Source organism: Chenopodium album, chromosome 3 (assembly GCF_948465745.1).
Source record: "Chenopodium album chromosome 3, dcCheAlbu1.1, whole genome shotgun sequence".
NCBI classification, from domain to species: Eukaryota; Viridiplantae; Streptophyta; class Magnoliopsida; order Caryophyllales; family Amaranthaceae; genus Chenopodium; species Chenopodium album.
Window position 1 is genome coordinate 62,487,890 of NC_137836.1, and position 21,116 is coordinate 62,509,005.

The 21,116-nt window shown below is 31.2% G+C and overlaps 2 protein-coding genes and 1 long non-coding RNA gene across 3 annotated transcripts; all 3 read right to left on the minus strand.

Annotated features, from left to right (window-relative positions):
- Positions 1 to 852: 852 nt before the first annotated feature.
- LOC145624023 (peroxidase 39-like) lies at positions 853 to 6,824 on the minus strand. Its single transcript, XM_081676949.1, has 4 exons — positions 6,456 to 6,824; positions 2,558 to 2,749; positions 2,011 to 2,176; positions 853 to 1,424 (listed from the first exon to the last, which is right to left on the minus strand). The coding sequence occupies exons 1-4, from the start codon at positions 6,756 to 6,758 to the stop codon at positions 1,021 to 1,023; spliced, it is 1,065 nt and encodes a 354-aa protein (XP_081533075.1). The 5' UTR covers positions 6,759 to 6,824; the 3' UTR covers positions 853 to 1,020.
- A 4,364-nt stretch (positions 6,825 to 11,188) lies between these two features.
- LOC145624024 (uncharacterized) lies at positions 11,189 to 16,180 on the minus strand. Its single transcript, XR_014110360.1, has 4 exons — positions 15,856 to 16,180; positions 15,173 to 15,316; positions 13,050 to 13,322; positions 11,189 to 11,524 (listed from the first exon to the last, which is right to left on the minus strand). It is a non-coding gene; the product is annotated as an uncharacterized LOC145624024 (long non-coding RNA).
- Positions 16,181 to 17,966: 1,786 nt separating this feature from the next.
- On the minus strand, positions 17,967 to 20,845 carry LOC145624022 (peroxidase 24-like). The gene is made up of 4 exons (XM_081676948.1): positions 20,555 to 20,845; positions 19,823 to 20,014; positions 19,244 to 19,409; positions 17,967 to 18,618 (listed from the first exon to the last, which is right to left on the minus strand). Exons 1-4 carry the CDS (start codon positions 20,792 to 20,794, stop codon positions 18,215 to 18,217), a joined length of 1,002 nt encoding a protein of 333 aa, XP_081533074.1. The 5' UTR covers positions 20,795 to 20,845; the 3' UTR covers positions 17,967 to 18,214.
- Positions 20,846 to 21,116: the final 271 nt, after the last annotated feature.

The window sequence follows — 21,116 nt, forward strand, 5'->3', positions numbered from 1 at the left end:
GAAGGACTAGCTCGCCTACCAGACTGATGGAAATGCATGTGTAGTGAGGCATTTGCTAAAACTTGCAGAGATTAGAAGAAAGGAAAGGGTGTTAAACAAGAGCAGAGTTCTATTTGTCACATAAGAGGAGCTTAACTACTGGAAGAGAGGAACCCATGATTCGCAACTAGTAGCAATAGTAACTGTGGATGGGACGTGGAAAAGAACGAAAGGGAAATTAGACGCGGCAGCTGTTGGATATGGGTGATCGATAAGGATGGAATCCTGATCAAGAGAGTCATAGGATCTTCAGCACTGCAATGCGGGCTTTTGGCCATAAGGGAAGGGATCACACAACCATGTACAAGTGTTACCTAGCCGGAGGTCGGGACAGATAGCAAGCTGGGAGTTATAGCCATTAAATGCCCGCAACAAGCACGGAAGAACCTGAAAAACCTGATCCTAGATGTCCTTTCTTCGGGTACTTCACTTTCATATTTTGTTGTTGTTATGTACCTAGGAGTATGGTTTAGCGATGAAAGCCATGAGTGGGGTGTAGAGGTCACTTTTGAGTATTTATTTTGTTTACCAGCTGTAAAAAAAAAATAAAATAAAATAAAATAAAAGTGGGGTGAAGTTGTCCCCCTTGTCCTCTGCTGGTTCCGCCAGCTGCAGACTAGATATGCCATAACAATCTTAAAATTCAAGTTTCAAATTCTGAACTAGTAAAAGAAAAAATGTCATGAGAACATCGCCAAATCTATCAAGATAGATTAGATCATTAGATATCAGATTGGATGTAAACAACTTAACATCATGTTATTTATATTAAACCATTGACTTTTCCTTAGTGTATACGTTGGATGGTATCATGTTGACATCAATTTATTGATGAGGTTGGAAAAGATAAACAAAAATATGCAATTTTACACATGATTATATATGATCATGAACCCTTATTGTTATTGAAATAAACAAGTAATAAAATATGTAAACATAAGTTATATCATTATGATTATGATAATTAAAAATGTACTTTAATTAGTTAACCAAACTGCAGTGCTTCCTAATTTGGCCTTGATTTCCTGTAAGCACACCAATAGCTCCCATTTTCTCCATAGACTTAGCAAACTCATCAAAGAATTTTTTCGGGTTAATAAGTTTTAAGGCAAATTTTCGAGCATCATAATTGGTGAGGAGAGCAGCATCGGATACAAAAAGACCCTTACGATCCTTTAAGATCTTAAAGTAATGGTTGTCAAATGAGAGCGAGCTTCCGGGATCCATCTCAACAGTGGTTATGCGATCAGTTGAGTTTTTACATTGAGTCCTTAAGAAATCTGCATAATCTGGGTCTAATGATAGGTCTTGATCTCCTTTTCCAGTGAAGTTGAATAATCTTCTGCTAAAAAAGTTGCAATGACCAACTCCGATGGTATGTGCACCTTCATTAATAAATAACGTATAAAATGTAAGGAACTAAGAAAATAATGTACTTGAAAGAATTAAAGTAAATAAACTCTTTTCTTTTTTTTTTTTTTTTTTTTTTTGGAGATTAGAAGTTTTTTTTTTTTTTTTGAATCATTGGAGATTAGAAGTTAATAAACTATAGGCGCAACAAAATTAAATTCAATTTTATCAAACGTTCCCTAATATTTTTATTATTGTTGATTTTTCGTTGGAAAATTCCAATATAATAAAAGAAAAGTGGAACATTTCATAATGTCTCAATTGATATTATAATTATTAAAATTAAGTACGTATTGATCAGTGTGAAATGAGAATTGAGGCATGGGGCAAATAATTACGGACAAAGATAATAATAAATTTTTATGATCCAGTGTCCATGAGCACTTAGTAATGTAACAACAATCCTTTGAATATGAATACCAAGAGGTTTTTATATACACTCGAGTATATTGTACACCCATAAATATTAAAAACAATTATCAAGTAAAAACTAACTTTAGGTTAGTTGGTTGCATATATGGCCGGTATACCTGAATGTATATAACAAATTCTAATGAATACCTGATAAAGCGACGAGATCATGAACCGAGAGACTTTTATTGGCGAAGATGTTTGAGAGGACAGTGAAGTTAGAGGCACCAGAAGGTATATTAGTTGTAGTCTCTGAAGCCAATGATATTGTTCCATCCCTTCTTCCGGTTGGCACCTTCCACAATGGCCTCCCATACTAATAGCAAAAATTAGTATACTTATGTTATATATCAACCAATCATCTATTATCCATTTTATTTTTATGAGTAGTTGTATTACTTTCTTCGTTTCTAAATAATTAACATAGTCAAACTTAACACACATGTCAATGTACTAAAAAAAAAACACTTTGTACCAAAAGTTGATATACTGTGAAACTTTATATTAAATGTATGTCTAACAATATATTTAAAGATAAAATGGTCAAAGCTACTATATAAATAGTGAAAAAGTCAAATGTGTGAATTATTTAGAAATGGAGGGAACAATTTAAGTTTTAAGCATGTGTAGCGATCTAATATCAAGTATGGGATGGTATTTTCAATTCGTAACTACTAATAAATTGAAAGTAACTTACTTGGAGAGAAACAGCGTCCCGAGTGGCTAGAGCCAAAATATCGGCACAAGACACAGTTCCTTGGCACTCTTTCTCGACTTCTGCTTTAATATTGTCAATAACATCAAATCCAGCTAAGTTTCGATTGGCATTTGCATCTTTTTCCGCTTGGGTATTACCCGTCGAGTTTAATAACACTGAAGCATCACACCCCTACATACAACATATAAATTTTTTTTTACCGCATAAGGTAGCCTATTTAGCCAAAAGGAGAAAAAATAATCCAAAATTGTAATCCAACTTTTATATACTCAGTTTATATGTGCATGAAATTTATAATATACTCCATACGTCTTTTATTTTAAAATTTAGATGATCTCCGAGCATTTTTTTTAAGCAATAAGTCGTGTGTAAGGCGGGTGTATGTACATAAATTTTATTATAAAACGATCAGTTTAAGGGTAACTTTAAGTGCTTTTATATCAACTTTAACCCTTTAAAGAGTAACTACTTTTAATTTGTCGTTGGTTTGAATTTTATTTTAATGTGCAATTTCTTATACATTTATAATCATATACTATACTAAAAGAGAAGCGGATCAATGTGGAGCTGCCAAATGTTTGTCTCTGATTTGCTTCTCTTAAAATAGTAAAACAATAAAAAAAATATATATGAAGCACAAAAGATAAAGTAACTAAATTCAATTATGGTAAATAATTGAAAATAAAAATATTACTCTATTTATATCTGTATTTTGTATATGACTTAATGCATATCATCTATTCATATTTCAGAGTATTATTAATGTATGATATTCTTCTTAATTCTTTACTAAGTAGTTGCGTTAAACGACTGTTTAAGGAATCGAGCTGAGTGTTTTTTTTTTTCCTCCAAACATTATGAGATAAATAATGATCGATTAAATATATGACTTTGGATATTTTGAGATTATATGATAAATAAATGCTAAATACTTATTAATCATTTTGCAAAGAAGAAAAGTTAATTGTTAGCAAAAATTGTGCCAAAAAATTATGACAAGCGAATCAATGTGGATCTTAGAGGTGTCAATTTTGAGTGTTTGAGTCGCATTCGGCAAGGTCGGGTAATTTTGAGTGTTCGATTTATATCTTATATTTGTAGTACTATATACGAAGTATTAAATAAGAAAAATTTATGCAAAAATTTATGACAAGTGGATCAATGAGAGCTAACAAATGTCATTTTATGTCTCGCTTATCTTATATCTGTAATATGATATGTAAAATTTTCATAATATATTACATAATATTTTTGGTTAGTTTTTAATATATAAATTTTATAGATTTAAAAATAAATTTGATTGAATTTGATTGATTCTAAATATTGAAAATGAATTCCAAATATTTATGCATACATGATAACTATTAAATATTCCATACAATTCTATAATTAATAATTAAATATTACTCCGTATCTAATATATGAAGATTATTCTCATTTTTGTAATCATTGAATTTTCATCATATTTTAAATTTATATAATTTATTCATACCTATATGCTATAATTTTTTTATTCATTCATATTTATAAGAATACAGGTCATAAAAAAATACATTACCAACATGATTGATTAGTTGATGATGAATTATGTCTTTCATTCATATAAATCTTACAAGTAATAAATACTCCGTATCTTTTATTCAAATGTTAGTTTTCAATATTGATCTACATCTATATATTTATGTTGTATATTCAATCAATTGGTTATCGTACGACTACTATGTAAAAGTTTTTGGCACAATGCTTAGGAAAGTATATATGTAGGTAAGATATAAGGTTCTTATTGTGTCAATAAAGGTTTAGTATTCTTCAAAAAAAAAAAAAAAGATTTAGTAAATATGATGGGTAAAATAGATATTAGGTTGTACAGCTATCAGGGTCTGTTTTGTTCACTTTATTTTCACTTATTTCAAGCGTAATAAGTTGAATTAAGTTCAGATAAATTCAATTTAGTTTTAATAAGTTTTAATAAAGGTTACCCAAGTACAAATTACAACTAGAATAAGTTTTGATAAGATGTTAAGGTCTAATAATTAAAAGAGAAAAGTTCAAATTAGGTGAATAAAACACACCCTAAATCGGTTAATATGACAAGAAAATTTTAGTTTTAATTCCCTCCACAGGAGATAGAAAAAAACTTTTCTTTGATAGAACATAATAATTTATTCGATTTTTCTTTTCACAAGTTATTGGTTTTTCAATTAATTAAATAACAATATAATAAATAAAAAAGAAGTAAAATATAAGAAATACAAATGACAAAGTACTATTCATATCACATTCCTTAATATTTGTATTAGCCATTATTGTTAGTGAATACTTTAATAATTAATTTGTTAATGTAAATAAGTCCATTATTACTATAGCAATTTTTGGTGCAACAAGCCACACCATGCGGTAGGAGTTTCTCGAGTTTTTTTGTTTTTTTTTTGTTTTAGGGGTTACTTAAGTTTTTCAGTCAGGGTTACTCGATCAGGGGTTACTTGAGTTTTTAAGTCAAGGGTTACTTGAGTTACTCGGTTAGGACTTACTTGAGTTTTTCAGTTAGGAGTTACTCGAGTTACTCGGTCAGAGGTTACTTGAGTTACTCGATTAGTAATGACTTGAGAGGTTCGGACAAGGGTTACTCGAGGGATTTTCTCAGTTAAAGTTTACTCAGTCAGGGGTTACACAAGTTTCTCAATCAGGGCTTACTCGAGTTTCTCGGTCAGGCCACATTCAAAAAATTGTGACTCAAGTAACCCCTGACCGAGAAACTCGAGTAACCCCTGACCAAGAAACTCAAGTAACCCCGAAAACTTAAGTAACCCCTAACCGAGAAACTCAAGTAACCCCTGTCGCATGGTATTACAGGCCGCATATAAAAAATTGTGTTATTACTAGCTAATTCATATATTATTTATCAATATCGATCTATACATACATATTTGTGTTGTATATTCACTCAGTTTTAGGTTGTGCGACTGTTATGTGATTTTTTTAGCACAATGCTTAGACAAAATATGTACAGGTAGATAAGATATAAGGGTACTTAGCTTGTATACTGCATAATGATAAAATTATGTCTATAGATTTGGTGATTATAATGGGTAAATAGATATTATATTGCATAACTATTGAACCGATTAATATGACGATAAAATTTTAGTTTTGAATCCCTCTATAGACTACGGGTAACAGGAAACGACTTTCCTTAGCTTGTGTAGTGCATATTTTATCATTTTTAATCAATAAAATAACAATATAAAAAATGAAAAGAAATAAAATAACAGCAATAAAATATTTTCATATCACATTCCGTAAAAAATATATTGACCATTATTGTGGTGATTCGTGAATAGAATTTTAATAATTAATTTGTTAATGTAAATATGTCGATTTTTACTAATTGAATTATATTTGTTTCGTTTTTATGAAATTAAAATTTTGATTTTTAAACCGTGCATCGCACGGGAACTATACTAGTTACATACTATAAAGGCTAATAGGATAAATCTAAAACAATATAAGTTTTGTTTGTTTTTTAATAAAATTTATTATTAGAAAAATAATAACTTTAATAATATAAAGGGTAACTTTAAATATTTTAAAGATAACTTTACCCCGTGTCACTATAAATTAACGTACACCCGTATTTATGGAAAATATGTTTTCTAAGTTATTATATGCAAATAAAGAAATTTTGGTATATTTTACTTGAGATAATTGATTGTGGTAAAAGTTTACTTAGATAATCAAAGATAATTTGGTATAGTTTTACTAAAACAAAACAAAAAAAAAAAATAATTAATGTTATAAAATACATTGACAAGCGAGAAGTATTAAATGTTACTGCTACAAAAGAACATAATAGGTACATAAAAAATTAAATACATACCCGAACAAAACAATCGTGGAAGAGCACCCTTATGAGCTTTGCAGGCAAGTTTGGGTTACTAGAGACATGTCTTTCTGTAACACTTTGCACAATCTCTTCGGCTCGAGGGCAGCTCTTATGGTAAAAATCATCCTTAAGACCACCATTGTCATATTTTGGCTCATAAGAATCATAACCACCACCATTTTTCCAACCTTCTTTGTGTTTGTTATGAAAATTCTTCTTCGAACCACCTGCATTACAAATCACAAAAGTGCTACAAATTGCTAAGATTAGCAACATAAACAAAACCTTACTAGCCATTTTTTTTGATAACACGCTTTTGCTTAATTATTAGTTTATTAATCGTAATTATTTATATTATTAAGGTTTGTTAATAACCTCGGATGACAAAGTTGGATCTTGTGTTTTGCCTTATATAACAATTGGATGACATTTTCCTCAATAAAAAATTTGCATTAAAAAATTGTATTTCTATCAATATCAAAATTAATCATGTCTTGATGCACGCATCCACCACAAACTTCATTCTTTACAACTTGTAACTTGAACATGAATTATGCAAGATTAATCCAGAATGTTAGTTGACTTTTAGCCTTTTGAAACTTATTAAAACAATGATAATCAAAATAAAAAAAAAAAAAAATAATAATGTTTGTGCATATTATTTTTATTCTTTGATTGATATGATTTTAATTATTTAGGTCAATGCATGCTGTTTCATCGTTACCCCCTCTAGCTAGTTTCGTTTATAATTTCACATGGCCTTAAGTTTGCAACTCGTACAATAACTAATTTTATTTTTATTTTAAAAATTATGGATAATTGATGAGAATTATTGTTAAACGATTGATTTCTAAGAGCCTACCCAATATTATGGGGAATTCATTAATTTATTTTCCTTATCCCTTAGCTTAGCTTGTTAACTTATTTTTGTTTGTATGAATTGCCGGAAAAAACTTGTGTGGACCTAATATTATTATAGACTCGGGCTTATTATACACAAGCAAATGACATTATATTGAAACTAGTGATTCTAATTTTAACATAATAACCATATTTTTAACATAGTAAGCTATATTAAAAGTTGTGTGACCTTTTATTGTGACCTAAAATACGACGTTATATTGAACATATTGACCTTAATTTTAACATAGTGACTTTTATTATTCATATTGACCTGTATATAAAAAATGTAATTTAAAAAAACTTAACCTCTTATAGCCTTTATAATACTAAAACGACTTTTATTTCAACATAAAAAGCTTTATTTTAATATAGTGACCTTTTTTTATTAATAAAACAACCATACTGTCTCTAATACTAGTGGTCTACGATAAATTAATGTGAACCAAGTATATTTAAAAGTTTAGGAAAATTTGCAAATTGCAGCCATTTAAAGTTCATATTTTGCAAATTGCAGTCCAATTAAACTTTTACATCGATTTACATGTCGAAAAATTTTCGGTTAAGGTTTTAGGGGCCATTTTAGTCCTTAAGACTCCAAATTGAGCTCGAAATTAGCAAAAAAATAACATGAGTGCCTCGTTTTGCGTAACAAAACTATATTGATTTGTGGGGAACTGTAAAAATGAGAAACTTACATTTTTTTTTGCTAATTCCGAGCTCAATTCGGCTCCTTAAGCACTAAAATGGCCCCTAAAACCTTAAACGAAGATTTTTTGACATGTTAACCGATGAAAAAGTTGAATTGTGCTGCAATTTACAATTTATATGAACTTTTGGGCTTCAATTTGCCAAAAAAAAATAAAATAAAAATTAAATGACTGCAATTTGCAAAATACAAACTTTAAATATCTGTAATTTGTAAATTTTCCAAAACTTTATATGAATTGAGAAAATGCTGGGCATAATCACCAACCTTTTGGGGCTGGGTAATGTATTGCCAACCTTTTGAGGGTTCAGGCCCAAATAATATCCCCTATTCTGGGCTAGCACTATAGATTGTAACAATTACTCCATGAAAGATTCAAGCCCATTACCATTAATCAAGGGTATTTTTGTTTTGAATAAATCATTTGGCTTATTTAGGTGCTTTTTTAAAAAAATGTTTCACTTTTATGTTTGGTGATTTTATACTGAAATATTTTAATCTTTCTCTCTTTTCCTAAAACTCTATCGGGATTAATTTATCATATCTTTCTCTTTTTATGATTTTCATAGGGGGTTGTTAAATATCGCCCTGGAATATCTAATTAACACCCGCAAAATAAATTAAAATTATGTATTTATCCTTATAATAACGAATATAAAAATAATTAATTTACCTCAATTTAACACTTTTATAGTACACAAAATTTTTTACCGTTCTCTCTAGTGGTCAACGGCCACTAACGCTCATTGAACAACCACTCGAACCACCGTGAGTTTCAAAATCAAAAAAAAAATTTAAATTTTGCAAAATCAAATTTGGTAGATCTTATGGACAACGAAGAAATGCCAAAAAACAACCTTAGACGCTCGGCAAAGGCTCGTCGAACCGTACGGAATCGATACGTCGCAATAATTTTTTTAAAAAAATTTGAAACCCAAGAAACGCCTAGAATTTTCGAATACCCTAGAATCCTTTCACGTGTAGCCTTCGAATTACCTCGAATCCCTAAGCTAAAGCCCCCGCTTTGCAATAGGTAGCGGGCTGAAACGCCTAGTTTTTTCAAATAGCCTAGGATGCTTCGAAAAAACTAGGCGTAGTTTCAGCCTAGGGTATTATAAAAAACTAGGCGTTTCACCTCAAACGCCCAGATTTTTCATACAACCACACGGTTGTTCGCACGAACTAGGCGTTTGAGCCTAGGACGTGCGAAAAATCTAGGCGTTTGTCGCGAATTCAAAAAATTAAAAAAAAAACAAACATTTTCTCCGCCGGTGACCGACCCGACTACCCTTTGTCCTTAATTACTCGTCATTACCGCGGCTGTGTAGATCGTGAAACCAAAGGTAAGGAGTTGGTGGTTAAAAGAGGAGGAGGAGGTGGTGGTGGTGGCGGTGGTGGTGGTGGTGGTAGTGGTGGTGAGTATGAAGAGGTGGTAGTGGTGGCTAGTATGAATAGGGGGTAAATTAAGGGGGTAATTTTTTTATTAAAAAAGGGTAAATTTGTAATTTTAGTTTATTTTGCGAGTATTAGTTAGTTATTCGAGGGCGACGTTTAGCTTTTCACTTTCCATTTAAGTGATTTTAAAAAACTATTTTCACTTATATTATTATATATCAATCTCTATCATGTTTCACATTGTAATTTTATAGTTTTATCAGTATAAATTAATCATACACTTGTTTAATTACACATTTAATTTTAGGGCAAATAACTCTCTTGAAACTATATATACAAGTGATGCATTTGAAAAAAATAAAAATAAAGGGATTACAATATTTCCTTTTCATCTTCTTTTTATTACCTTTTTTATTACATTCTTCAGTTTAAACAACAACAAAAACAATAGGAAAAAAAAAATAGTTGTGGACTTCACAATAATATTATTGTGGACATGTGGTCCACGTGTGTCAGTTGATGTTATATATGTCGAATATAGTCACTCTATTATTTTAATATAACAATCTTTATTGAATTTTGTGTGGACTTAGTTCAGAATAACATTATTTTAGAATGTGATAAACACATACCAGCTGCGCTGCCGTTATATTTAACATAGTAACCTTATTTTTAACATAAAACCTTTAATTAATTATTATTCATACTAAATTACTAACTAGTATAATGATATTAAAACTCTCATTACAAAATATATTAATCGCTTATGACCTTTTTTACAATACAATGACAATTTAATATTAACATAATAACCTTTATTTGAACCTAGTGGTGACCTTGGTATAAATATATCAACTTTTATTTTAAAATAGCAATATTTAAACTGTTAAACACAGCGACCTTAATATTAAGGATTAAATGTGACAAGTTCAATTTAAGAATTTAGCTAAGCTACAGTTGGAGGGATAAAGGGGATTAACGAACTCTTTTACCCCACAAATAATCCATGTTATTCTTTCAAAACTAACCATGGGATAAGGGATGGTTATTACTTACACCCCTTATCCCTCATACCCGAAAAGGCCTGGCGCTAATGCTTGGCGTCTGGCGCTAGCCTTAGTGCCTGACGCTAAGTTGTTTTATTCTTTTCGAAACTCTGATTCGTTTTTCTATCCATCCGGCTGATTTTCTCTATAAATAGCCTCTTAAAACCTCCATTTTCCATCAACAATTATCATCAACAACTATTAATTTTCTTATTCTCTCACTACTACAAAAAGCGTGTTTTCTGGACGCTTTTTAGGCCTTTTTTCGACGCTAAAAAGCGTCGAAAAATTATTTCTCGACGCTGCAAAAAAGCGTCGAAAATCCGTGAGTCAAAAATTTTTCAGGGACACAAAAAAACGTCGAGATTCTCGACGCTTTTTAGTGTCCAAACTAATATACGAAGCGTCGAAAATTACGTATTTCGCGCATTATCTCAAATGTGTGTAGTTTTTTAGCGACGCTTTTTCCTGTCCACATAATCAAATTTAGCGACGCTTTTTGTTGTCTTGCGTTTATTCGTGTCAGCCTATGGTATGGCGGGAAGCTCTTTGAAATTTGAAAATGTGCAAATATGTAGACATTAAAAAGCGTCTAGAATATTTTTTAAGCTTTTTTTTTTCCTTTTATTAAAATATTACCATCATATATACATTATAGTTATTTAAATATAATTTATCATAAATTAAATTTATAACATTAAAATTAAAATAAACAAATATTCTATATAACTAGATGAGATTAATAAAAAACAATAATTAATCAATAATAATAAGAGTGCATAGTTAATTACCAAATTTATAAAAGAAAACATCAACACAATTAATAAAAATAATAATAAAAAAGTCGCATATTATAGTAGCTTGTCCGATCCCTAAATAAATACATCACTAATATAAATAAGACTAAAAACCAAAATAGATAGATGACGGCGTTATAGACGATTTAGTCGCTTGTTTTGATGCTCAAGTGTCCCGGCCTATTCTCTTGTTGCACCTACATTGCCTTTTCCAATCTTAAAAAAAAAATACAAATTATAAATTAGTACATTACACAATATAGGTTTATACACACACACTCACACACACACACACACACACACACACACACACAAGCTCTAAATTTCACACACACGAGCATTTTTGAATTTCACACACAAGCATTACACAAACGTCTTTGAGAATGCCAACACTTACAACAGGAATCTTATAAACGTCAGGCTGGCAGTCTTGTAACAGCAATCTTACACACACACACACACACACACACACAAGCATTACCCAAACATCAGGCTGGCAGTCTAAGGGGGATGCCAAAGGATGGGGCCACTTCATAAAAGAATTGGGGATTATTTGATGCAAATGGGATGCCAGTCTATATCAGTATGGGTCTGTTTTGTCTAATAATACAACAAACCAGACTTATTGTAGTGCAAGAGATGGAGTTGACAAGAGGATTGTTCCCCTTTATTATTGTAGGCGAGCCTTGCTATGAGCCTGATAATGTATTTGCTCATGCTACTTATGCTTTCAACACTTATTATCAGAACACAGGAAAAGCACTCAACATTTTAAGTGAATTTCACATTTTTGCTTAGTAATTATACTAGTGCCTGAAGAAATATAAGAAGAGAATCCTAATCATCTATCGAGATAAGATATTATCAAATAACATGTGCACAAAGATGACCTTATAGGACTTGAAAATGCTAATCATTCATATCATAACAGTATAATCAATCATTAATTAAAAACCATATGTGTGTTTTATTTTTAAAAAATCAAACTGCCAAGAAAGAAACATCAATGATTTCCCCCTGAAGACAAGTTAGCTGACATGTTAGCTAAACAAAGGGAAACCAGATTGGAAGTTGACATGTTAGCTAGTAAGTGTTGAGAAAAAACAGGACAAAACCATTCTGTTGGATTCAGGTTCATTAGGTAAAGTATTCATTCTCCCTTAAAAACTCAAGAGCTATTTCTTATGTAGTAAATGAATCCCCAAATCTCATTATATTGCTAATCTATTCTACGAACATTAAATTATCAGAGTGGCTCACAATATCTAAAGCAACCTCAATCTTTACTCAACCTTAGCAAAGAAATCCCACACATTCATTATTATAGAACCACAGATAAAATAATATTCCATTCCATCATGCTTTATATCATGGTTTTAGGCTCAAATATAGCAGCATGATATAGCAGCAAAAGATGGAAGATAAGTCTAGACATCTCAGGCATTCAGCTTAGGTAGGGGAACGGACATCAAGCAACAGGGGAGAAGGACAGCAAGCAGCAGGGGAGCAGGGCAGACAAGCAGTATAAATGGATTCAGTTCTGAATTCAGTTCCGGATTCAGTTATGAATTTAGTTCTGAATTCAAACTTCCAAAAAATCAGGTCTGAATTCAGTTCTGAATTCAATTCTAGATTCAGTTCTGAATTCACAGTTCTGGATTCAGTTCTGAACTTCATATCTGAATTCAGTTCTGGATTTCAGCTCTGATTTTAGTTATAAAGAAAAATGTGACTTTGTTACCTAATGTTTTGCCTTTCCTAAGAATTCGGATGCTTTGTTTAAAAGACCCGGAGATGTATTCCCTTGGCGAACTACACCTACAATCTGAGAAAATTGTCCAACAAGCGCTTTAAGAAGAAGATTGTTGTGTCCGACCAATCATTGTTGTCCTAGGAATACTGACAACATCATCGGGAATAAAAAACAACAGCAACAACATTGCGCAGCAACAGTAGCAAGGTCGACAACAGTGTGGTCAACGTTCTGCTACAAGAACAACATCCATCATTTCAACTAATGAAAGAAATTGAATTAGTAATATATACGAATACCAATTATAATGATTTAAAAAGAAACCACACCTATGACTTTAAAAGGAATAACTAGAAACCACCCTTTTCTTTCAAATCCTCACCATTCATGAATCAACCCAAAAATTCAAATTTCATCGCAACAAAAGCAAAACACAACCCAAAATTAATAAAAGTTCACAATAATAGGAACATAGGGAGCGACAACAATGGACCAAGCAAGCACTCCAAATCAAAATCAATTATTACTCAATTATTACTGAAAGAATTGGAGTACAAAATCAATTGAAACAATAATAATGTAACACTTACCCAAAATCCTAGGATACCTTGATCCCTTAAAAAAAAGGAATACCTTGATCCATGCACTATCAAAGCAACCCTGCTAAAAAAACTCAGTCATGCAATCTAGCATCAGATTTCTCTCTCCATTACCCTTTTCTTTGTCTTCACAATTAACAAGTCACTAAAAAAATTCCGCAAACACCACAATGAAAGGCTCATCAACAACTATTCTTCAAAATCCCAAAATACTTTGACTGATTAATATGGTAATATGATTATCAGATAGAAATTAAAAGCTTCATGGCTCACATGGAAACTCTGGTTTTCGCATTCTTAGATGCCTAGGCTCAAAATCTGTCTTCAGCAAGTAATGTTATATTGCTATGTAACTCTCATAGCTATGAATATGGATTTGCAGTTCTGTATTTATTCCATAATGACAGGATCCTGTTACATAATAACTTGAACACTAAATCAGGTTTCTATCTACATGGAACTTTAAAGAATGTTACAGCTCCTCTGAGTGGTACATAATCTCTTTGTAAGATATAATAAAGCTCATGGAATTATTCAAAGAGACAGTATTCTATACAATCATTAGGATTCTATAACTTTATTAATTAAGTAATTTTTTTTTTTTTTTTTTTTTTTTTTTTTTTTTTGCAAAGTGAGCAGAGAGCTAGAGGGTACAAATAAGACAACAAATTACTAACTCGTAATTTTATGCTACAATTTAGTTGAAGAAAAATATATTACAATTCAGTTAAAGAGAGTCGATTTTAACTGAAGTTCATCTTTTGCCAACTCATAATTTCAGAGTATAATTTCTATAATTAAATTATTACTCTCTTATATTAATAAGATATACAAACATGGACAAAACTTTACCAAAAAAAGGATAAATATGTATACAAAAACCTAGCACATAAAATGGCTCTTTCACCTATAAATAAGTATGAAAAAGTTCTTAAATAAATAAACATATCTCCATACAAGCTTGTGAATATCATTCTCTGTAGTTTTTGAAGCAATTGCTGACCTCCTTGGAAAAAAAATGTAAGCTTAGATTTATTAAACTTGAGTCCTAGAGTCCTATAGGTAAGTTATTAGTACACAAATAGTATTTCTTTTATTGATTTCAGTCAAAGTACATAACAAGATGGGACTACCCACAGGCAAGTGAGGTTGAGCCATAGGTGAGCTTAGCTTTGTCAAAGTAGAATCCTAGTAGTTTTATAAGCTCACAAAAATGATTTCTTTTATTGATTTAAGTCTGAATAACACAAGATAGGACACAATCACAACAACGAACACACACACACACACACACACACACACACGTACACACACACACATACACACACACACACAAGATAGGACATAAACACATCCATGAAGATAGCTGGGGCAGCATCTCAGTCAACAAAGAAAGGTAGTAGCGAGTTTGCAACAACACCTCAATGCGTGCATCAGCAACATCAAACAATAACAGCAGCAACATCAAACAAGACCAAAATCAGAACAACAATTAATAATAAAAGCAACAACCTGCAACACCCAACCTGTTGCCAAGCCACCAGTCATGACGCTGCCAATGTGGCTGCTATATTATGTCAGGAAGACAAGAGCATCAGGGAGATCAAGTGAAGAAAAAACTTCTTCAAAACCTCTTAATCACAGTCCCTAGTACGCCTTTAAAAAAAAGAATGGAAGAAAGCAAACCAAAAGAACTTTAACATTATATTTGATGCATAGATCTAGAGGAGGAATTAATTATTAAATTGTAAAATCATATTAAAACCAACAAAATTACAAGTAACATTTGCTAGGTAAAAGCAACAACCAAAGATGAATTGAATTTGATTAAAACTAACTAATAAAAAATATCTATCAAACATCCAATTAAAAGGAACAAGAAACTGTCATTCCGATTTGGTTCTCTTTGCTTCATTACTTATTACTTCTCAAAATCACAACTTTTCTTTAGGAATTTACTTCAAAATCTCCAATTCAATTGATTGTATATAAACGTCTTTTAAATTCGCACATGAAATCTACAATTCAATCGATTGAATATAAACTTCTTTTAAATCGCAAGCATATATTCAAAAATCAAACAACATCAGATCATAATTTTGTGATAATATTGAAAAAAAAAAAGTTGCTAAAAACAATTTAATAGACTTCAATCAAAAGAGAAATTCGAATTCGTTCTAAAATGAAAGATGTACCTTATAATCAACGGCGACATAGAGAGTGAATAAATCGATCACAGTTCAAAGTGAGTAGAGAAATTTCACCAAGCATAATTTGGGGAATTGCAAGAAGATCTAGATTTAGATCGAATTCATGAATCTCGTGAAGGAGGGAGGAATAATTAGGGTTGAGAACTGAGTAGTATGAGTTTTCTTTTTTTTTTTTTTGGTTTATTTTCCCCTTAAAATTGAAATGTGGGCTGAGTTGTGAGGTACTAACAATTCACGTGCGTGACATGTGCTTGTCTTCGACGCTTTTTAGCGACAAAAATTGCTTTCGTCACCTAAAAGAGTCGAAAAAACGCGGATACTAAATTTACCCACTGACACCCCTTACCCAGCGTCGAAAAAACACTCATTTTGTAGTAGTGTCTCTAGTTTTCAAAATATTCTCTCTCTAGCTTTTTGCATACAAAATTCCGCGTTCACAAGATCTAGAAACACCTAGCCAAATTCGAAATTGCATTCGCCCTAGACGTGAAAGGTTTTAATTTCTGAGGGCTTGGTCCCAAATCTCTCTTTCAATTATTTAATTTAATTCTTTGTTTTTATTATTTTCTTTGAAGTTACTAACGCGTGAATTTTGTTATTAGAAAGAGGTACGATGCATCCAAGTAAGTGCTTTAATTGATTTATTGATATTATGATATAGAAATCATGTCTAGGTTGTTATTATGATTCCTAGTATCATGTTAGGATGCTTGATGTTTTGAATGACAACAATGATTCCTAGTATCATGTTTAGGCTAATAACTATAATTTCTAATATCAAATATGACGATTGTGATTCCTGCGATGCTTCCTATTTTCTTCCTAATATTTTTGTTAGTATCATGTTAGGGCTAAATATTTAATAATCTTTGATGTTTAGTGACATGCTAGGGTTTGTTATTAATCTTGTTAGTATCATGCCTAGGATCTTGCTATTAATATTATGCTTTAATATGATTATGATTATTATTGTTATAATTGTTATGATTTATGATTATTATTATGTTGCTTGATATATATTTTTATTTGTTATTGCTTAATCATGCCTTTTATGCATGTTTAAAGAAATTGGTAGTTGTAATCATGCTTAATAAGATAATTAATAATCTTGTTTAGGGTTAATTTGATTATAATTCAAGTAATCGCCAATAATAATTTTGTTTGTGCATTAATATTCAACCAACATAGATTAAACAGGTTTTGGGTATTCCTATTGTTTGCATGTTAGTCAGAAAGCGCACATGAATACGATCAGAATAAAGTAGAGACCTATTTATTAGGGCAGGTTCAATCTCTTTTAGGTTTGATTTGTACCTTCATCCCCGAACTACCAGTCATGGTTCCAGACCTTTTGGAGTTGACGATCTCATGAATCGTTAAGGGGTGTAACCTTCACCTCGTGAACGGTTTACAAGTTCCTAAAACTTGTTGGCGACTCTTTTGCTCTATCTTCTTTTCCTTTGGACGCAACCGTACTTTAGTGTATGATCATAGTGGGGTTCAAGCTAGGGATAATGCTTGAAATATTCCCTACAAACACGAACATAGATATGCTCGTTCAGATAAGTTCATGAACAACTCGTTTATTTATATTCATGAATCATTGGTTTATTTACAATTGTTAATTTAATTAGTTATTAAATTTATAATTAAGATTCAATTTAAGTCCATTCATGAAAGACTCATTAAATAAACGTCACAAACCATTCTTGAACATATAGTGTACTAAATGAGCCGAGTTTGAACAGAAATTTGAGCTCGCTTGAAAGCTCGGGATCGTGCTCGAACTTGCCTAAATTAAATGAACTTGAACATGAACAAGGTAATACTCAGCTCGACTCGGCTCATTTACACCCCTAGTAGCGTAGTAGCAAGAAATTTTTTATAAATTGCAACACAAGTCCAAACCCTTAATAAATTCTGAAATCTGTTGCCGAACAACTTTATAAATGTTTGTCTTTTATAATATGTAATTGAAATTAGGAAAAATTATTGTTATTTGAAGATGTCCATGTAAAAATATGCATATAAAGCCAAAGAATAAAAATTTGAGGAGTAATACTTATCAATCACCTCTTATATCATACTTAGTTGCAAGTGAATATATATAGTTGGGAACTTGAGAATTGGGATACCCCTTGTTGATTCTTATGAAATTATATAATTGAAACATATTGCCTTATTATTGACAATCATTAGAATTTTTGGGCATACAACAAATTTGAAGACCCTTATTACTTGTCATAAAAATAATAAACAAGGAATGAAACATACATTCTTTGAAATGTCCATTCCCTTATTGAGCATGCATAGAAAACACTAAGCAATATTTTTTCATAATTACTTAGTTAGCCACACTACATTGTTTCCTAATCTGCCCTTTACCTCCGGTAAGCACATCAATGGCTCCCATCTTTTCCATAGACCTAGCAAACTCATCAAGGAAGCTTTCAGGACTAAGAAGTTCATCCACAATTTTTTCAGCTTTTTTATCGGTGAGGAGGGCAGCATCGGACACGAATAGACCCTTATGTTCTTTTAGGATCTGGAAGAAGTGGTTGTCGAAGGAGAGCGAGCTTTTAGGGTCGAGTTCAACCGTGGTTGTAGAATCACTTGGACCTTTGCATTGAGTCTTTAAGAAACTAGCATAAGTTGGGTCTAATGAAGGATCTTGGTCTCCTTTTCCGGTGAAGTTGAATAGCCTATGGTTGAAAAAGTTGCAGTGACCAACTCCAATTGTATGTGCACCTTTTATCCCACGAAAACATACAAGTTTTTAAACACACAATGGAAAATATAAAAGTTGATATTGTGAAAGTATTTTATGAGACGAATCCAACAAGATCCCACTAGACTATATTTTGCTTAACGTATAAATCATATTATATGGTCAAACAAGAGTGATGAATAGTGCAAAAAGTCTATTGTTGCAATATTAATAGAACGGAGGAAGTAGTACTTTTAATTGTTATCTGAAACTTTAGAATTTTTTTTTTTTTTTGTTTTTTTTTTTATTTCATTAATGATACCCTAAAGTTGCAGATAACAATTAACGGAAGTAATATTTTTTTTTTTTTTTTTTTTTTTTTTTTTTTTTGAAAAAGAGGCAGTGTTGTTTTTTATTTATTATTAGTTGAAATGGAATAAATATATGCTTATTCATAATATCCCTTTTATCTATATTTCTCTAAAGAGTAATAAAAATTCTTCATCTTATGTCAAACAATCAATGTCTAAATAGAAAGAACAACATTAAGAGACCGAGAGAGTATTATAACATTTTTAATCAGTCAAATATACGATGTTGTATTATTTACTTTATGAAAGGTATAGAGAAAGAATCAAAAATTATGTAGAGTTTTGACGTACGTACCTGATAAAACCACAAGATCACGAACAGAAAGGCCTTTTTTGGCAAAATTCTTTTTGAGAACAGGGAGGTTAGAGAAGGAAGAAGGGAGATTAGATTCAGCCTCCGAAGCCAAAGATATAGTTCCATCTCTTCTGCCTGTGAGTACATCCCACAAGGGCCTCCCGTACTAGAAAATCATACGTATAGAAAACAAAAGTACGATGAACAATTAGTTACAATGCTTAAATTAAACAAAAAATTGAAATATAAAACATTAGTAATGGTGGGAATAATAGATTAAACCAAAAACAGTATAATACTATGTTGTGGGGTATTATTTGTGAGATATAAAATATTTCAAAAGTTGCACGTAACATTTAAAGAAAGAAATGGGCATAGATCAGTAGTATTACGTCTTGATGTTTCATTAATTAACTTCTTATACGTATTAATCACTAATCGTAGTTAGAGTTGTTATATCATTTTTCTTTGTATACAAGTTACGATCGATTATTCTGCCTACATATTGTGACCTGTGACAAAGATATGTAGAACGTAACAGAGCATGATAATTCATTTATGGTTGAGATTGAAACTTACTTGGAGAGAAACAGCGTCCCTAGTAGCGAGAGCCAAGATATCAGCACAAGAAACAATTCCGGGGCACTCTTTCTCAACCGCTGCTTTAATATCATCAATAACTTCGAACCCTGCTAAGTTTTTATTGCCTGATGACTCTTTCTCTGACTTAGTATTTGCGACGGAGTTCAATAGTACTGAACCTTCACACCCCTGATGTATATTTGTTTTTTCAGCCAAAAAAAATCTATCATCTCATATGAAATTCCTAATAGTGTACTAATATTTATGTTTTTGTGTGTGCTTTTGTTGAGGTACCAAAAAGGAGGCAACGTTAAAATTTGTGATTTCACATATTAATTGATTATGGATTTAGTTGACTCATGCATACGAAACACGTACGTATGAAATGGGCTATAACATGCAAACATTGTCATTAGTAACATGTATATGTATCGTCTTTTGTTTCAAAAGCACAATAGCTTAATCATCGAATTTGTCAACACCCAACTAAGTTTGATCATCTATAAGAATAAACACAATACTATTATTTACATTCTTAAAAGTTCATATACTGTATTGGTTAAAAAAAATCCAAGTTAGTTAATAATGTCAAAGTCAAACTATTGCAATATCAATGAAACAATAATGGAATATATCTTGTTTATTTTTTTTTAAATAATCATGGTTATCATTCTTATTAACGTAATAAAATTATATATTGGGACAATATTGATGGTAAAAGACGCATACCCTAACGAAACAATCGTGGAAATGCAATCGCAAGAGCTTTGCAGGTAAATTTGGGTTAGTAGAGACATGACTCTCCGTAACCCTTTGCACAATCTCTTCAACACCAGGACAATCATCTTCATAAAAGTTTTCCATTAGGCCACCCTTTTTCTTGTCACCTTTATCCTTACCTGCATTCGAAATCACAAAATTGCTACAAATTGCTATAATAAGCAACAACAACAAAACCTTGTTAGCCATTTTTGTATATTCAAGTAGTTTAATTGTAGTTTTATTATTATGGTCTTAATAATAAACTACCTTGAATTTATTTAAGTTGCATGGTTCCATACTACCATTTGCCAACTTATATAGTACTCAGATGCATGGAATCTTTCTCAATTGAAAGTTACTATATTATAAAAAAGATGATTAGCTAGCTTTCTTCAATGTGAAATATATTTTAATTTTAATACACGCATCCACCAATAGCTTTATCACTTTACAATTTACACTTATACGTAAAATTAAGCAACATCGATGCCGAATGTTGGTTTGACTTTCATATTAATTAATTAAAAAT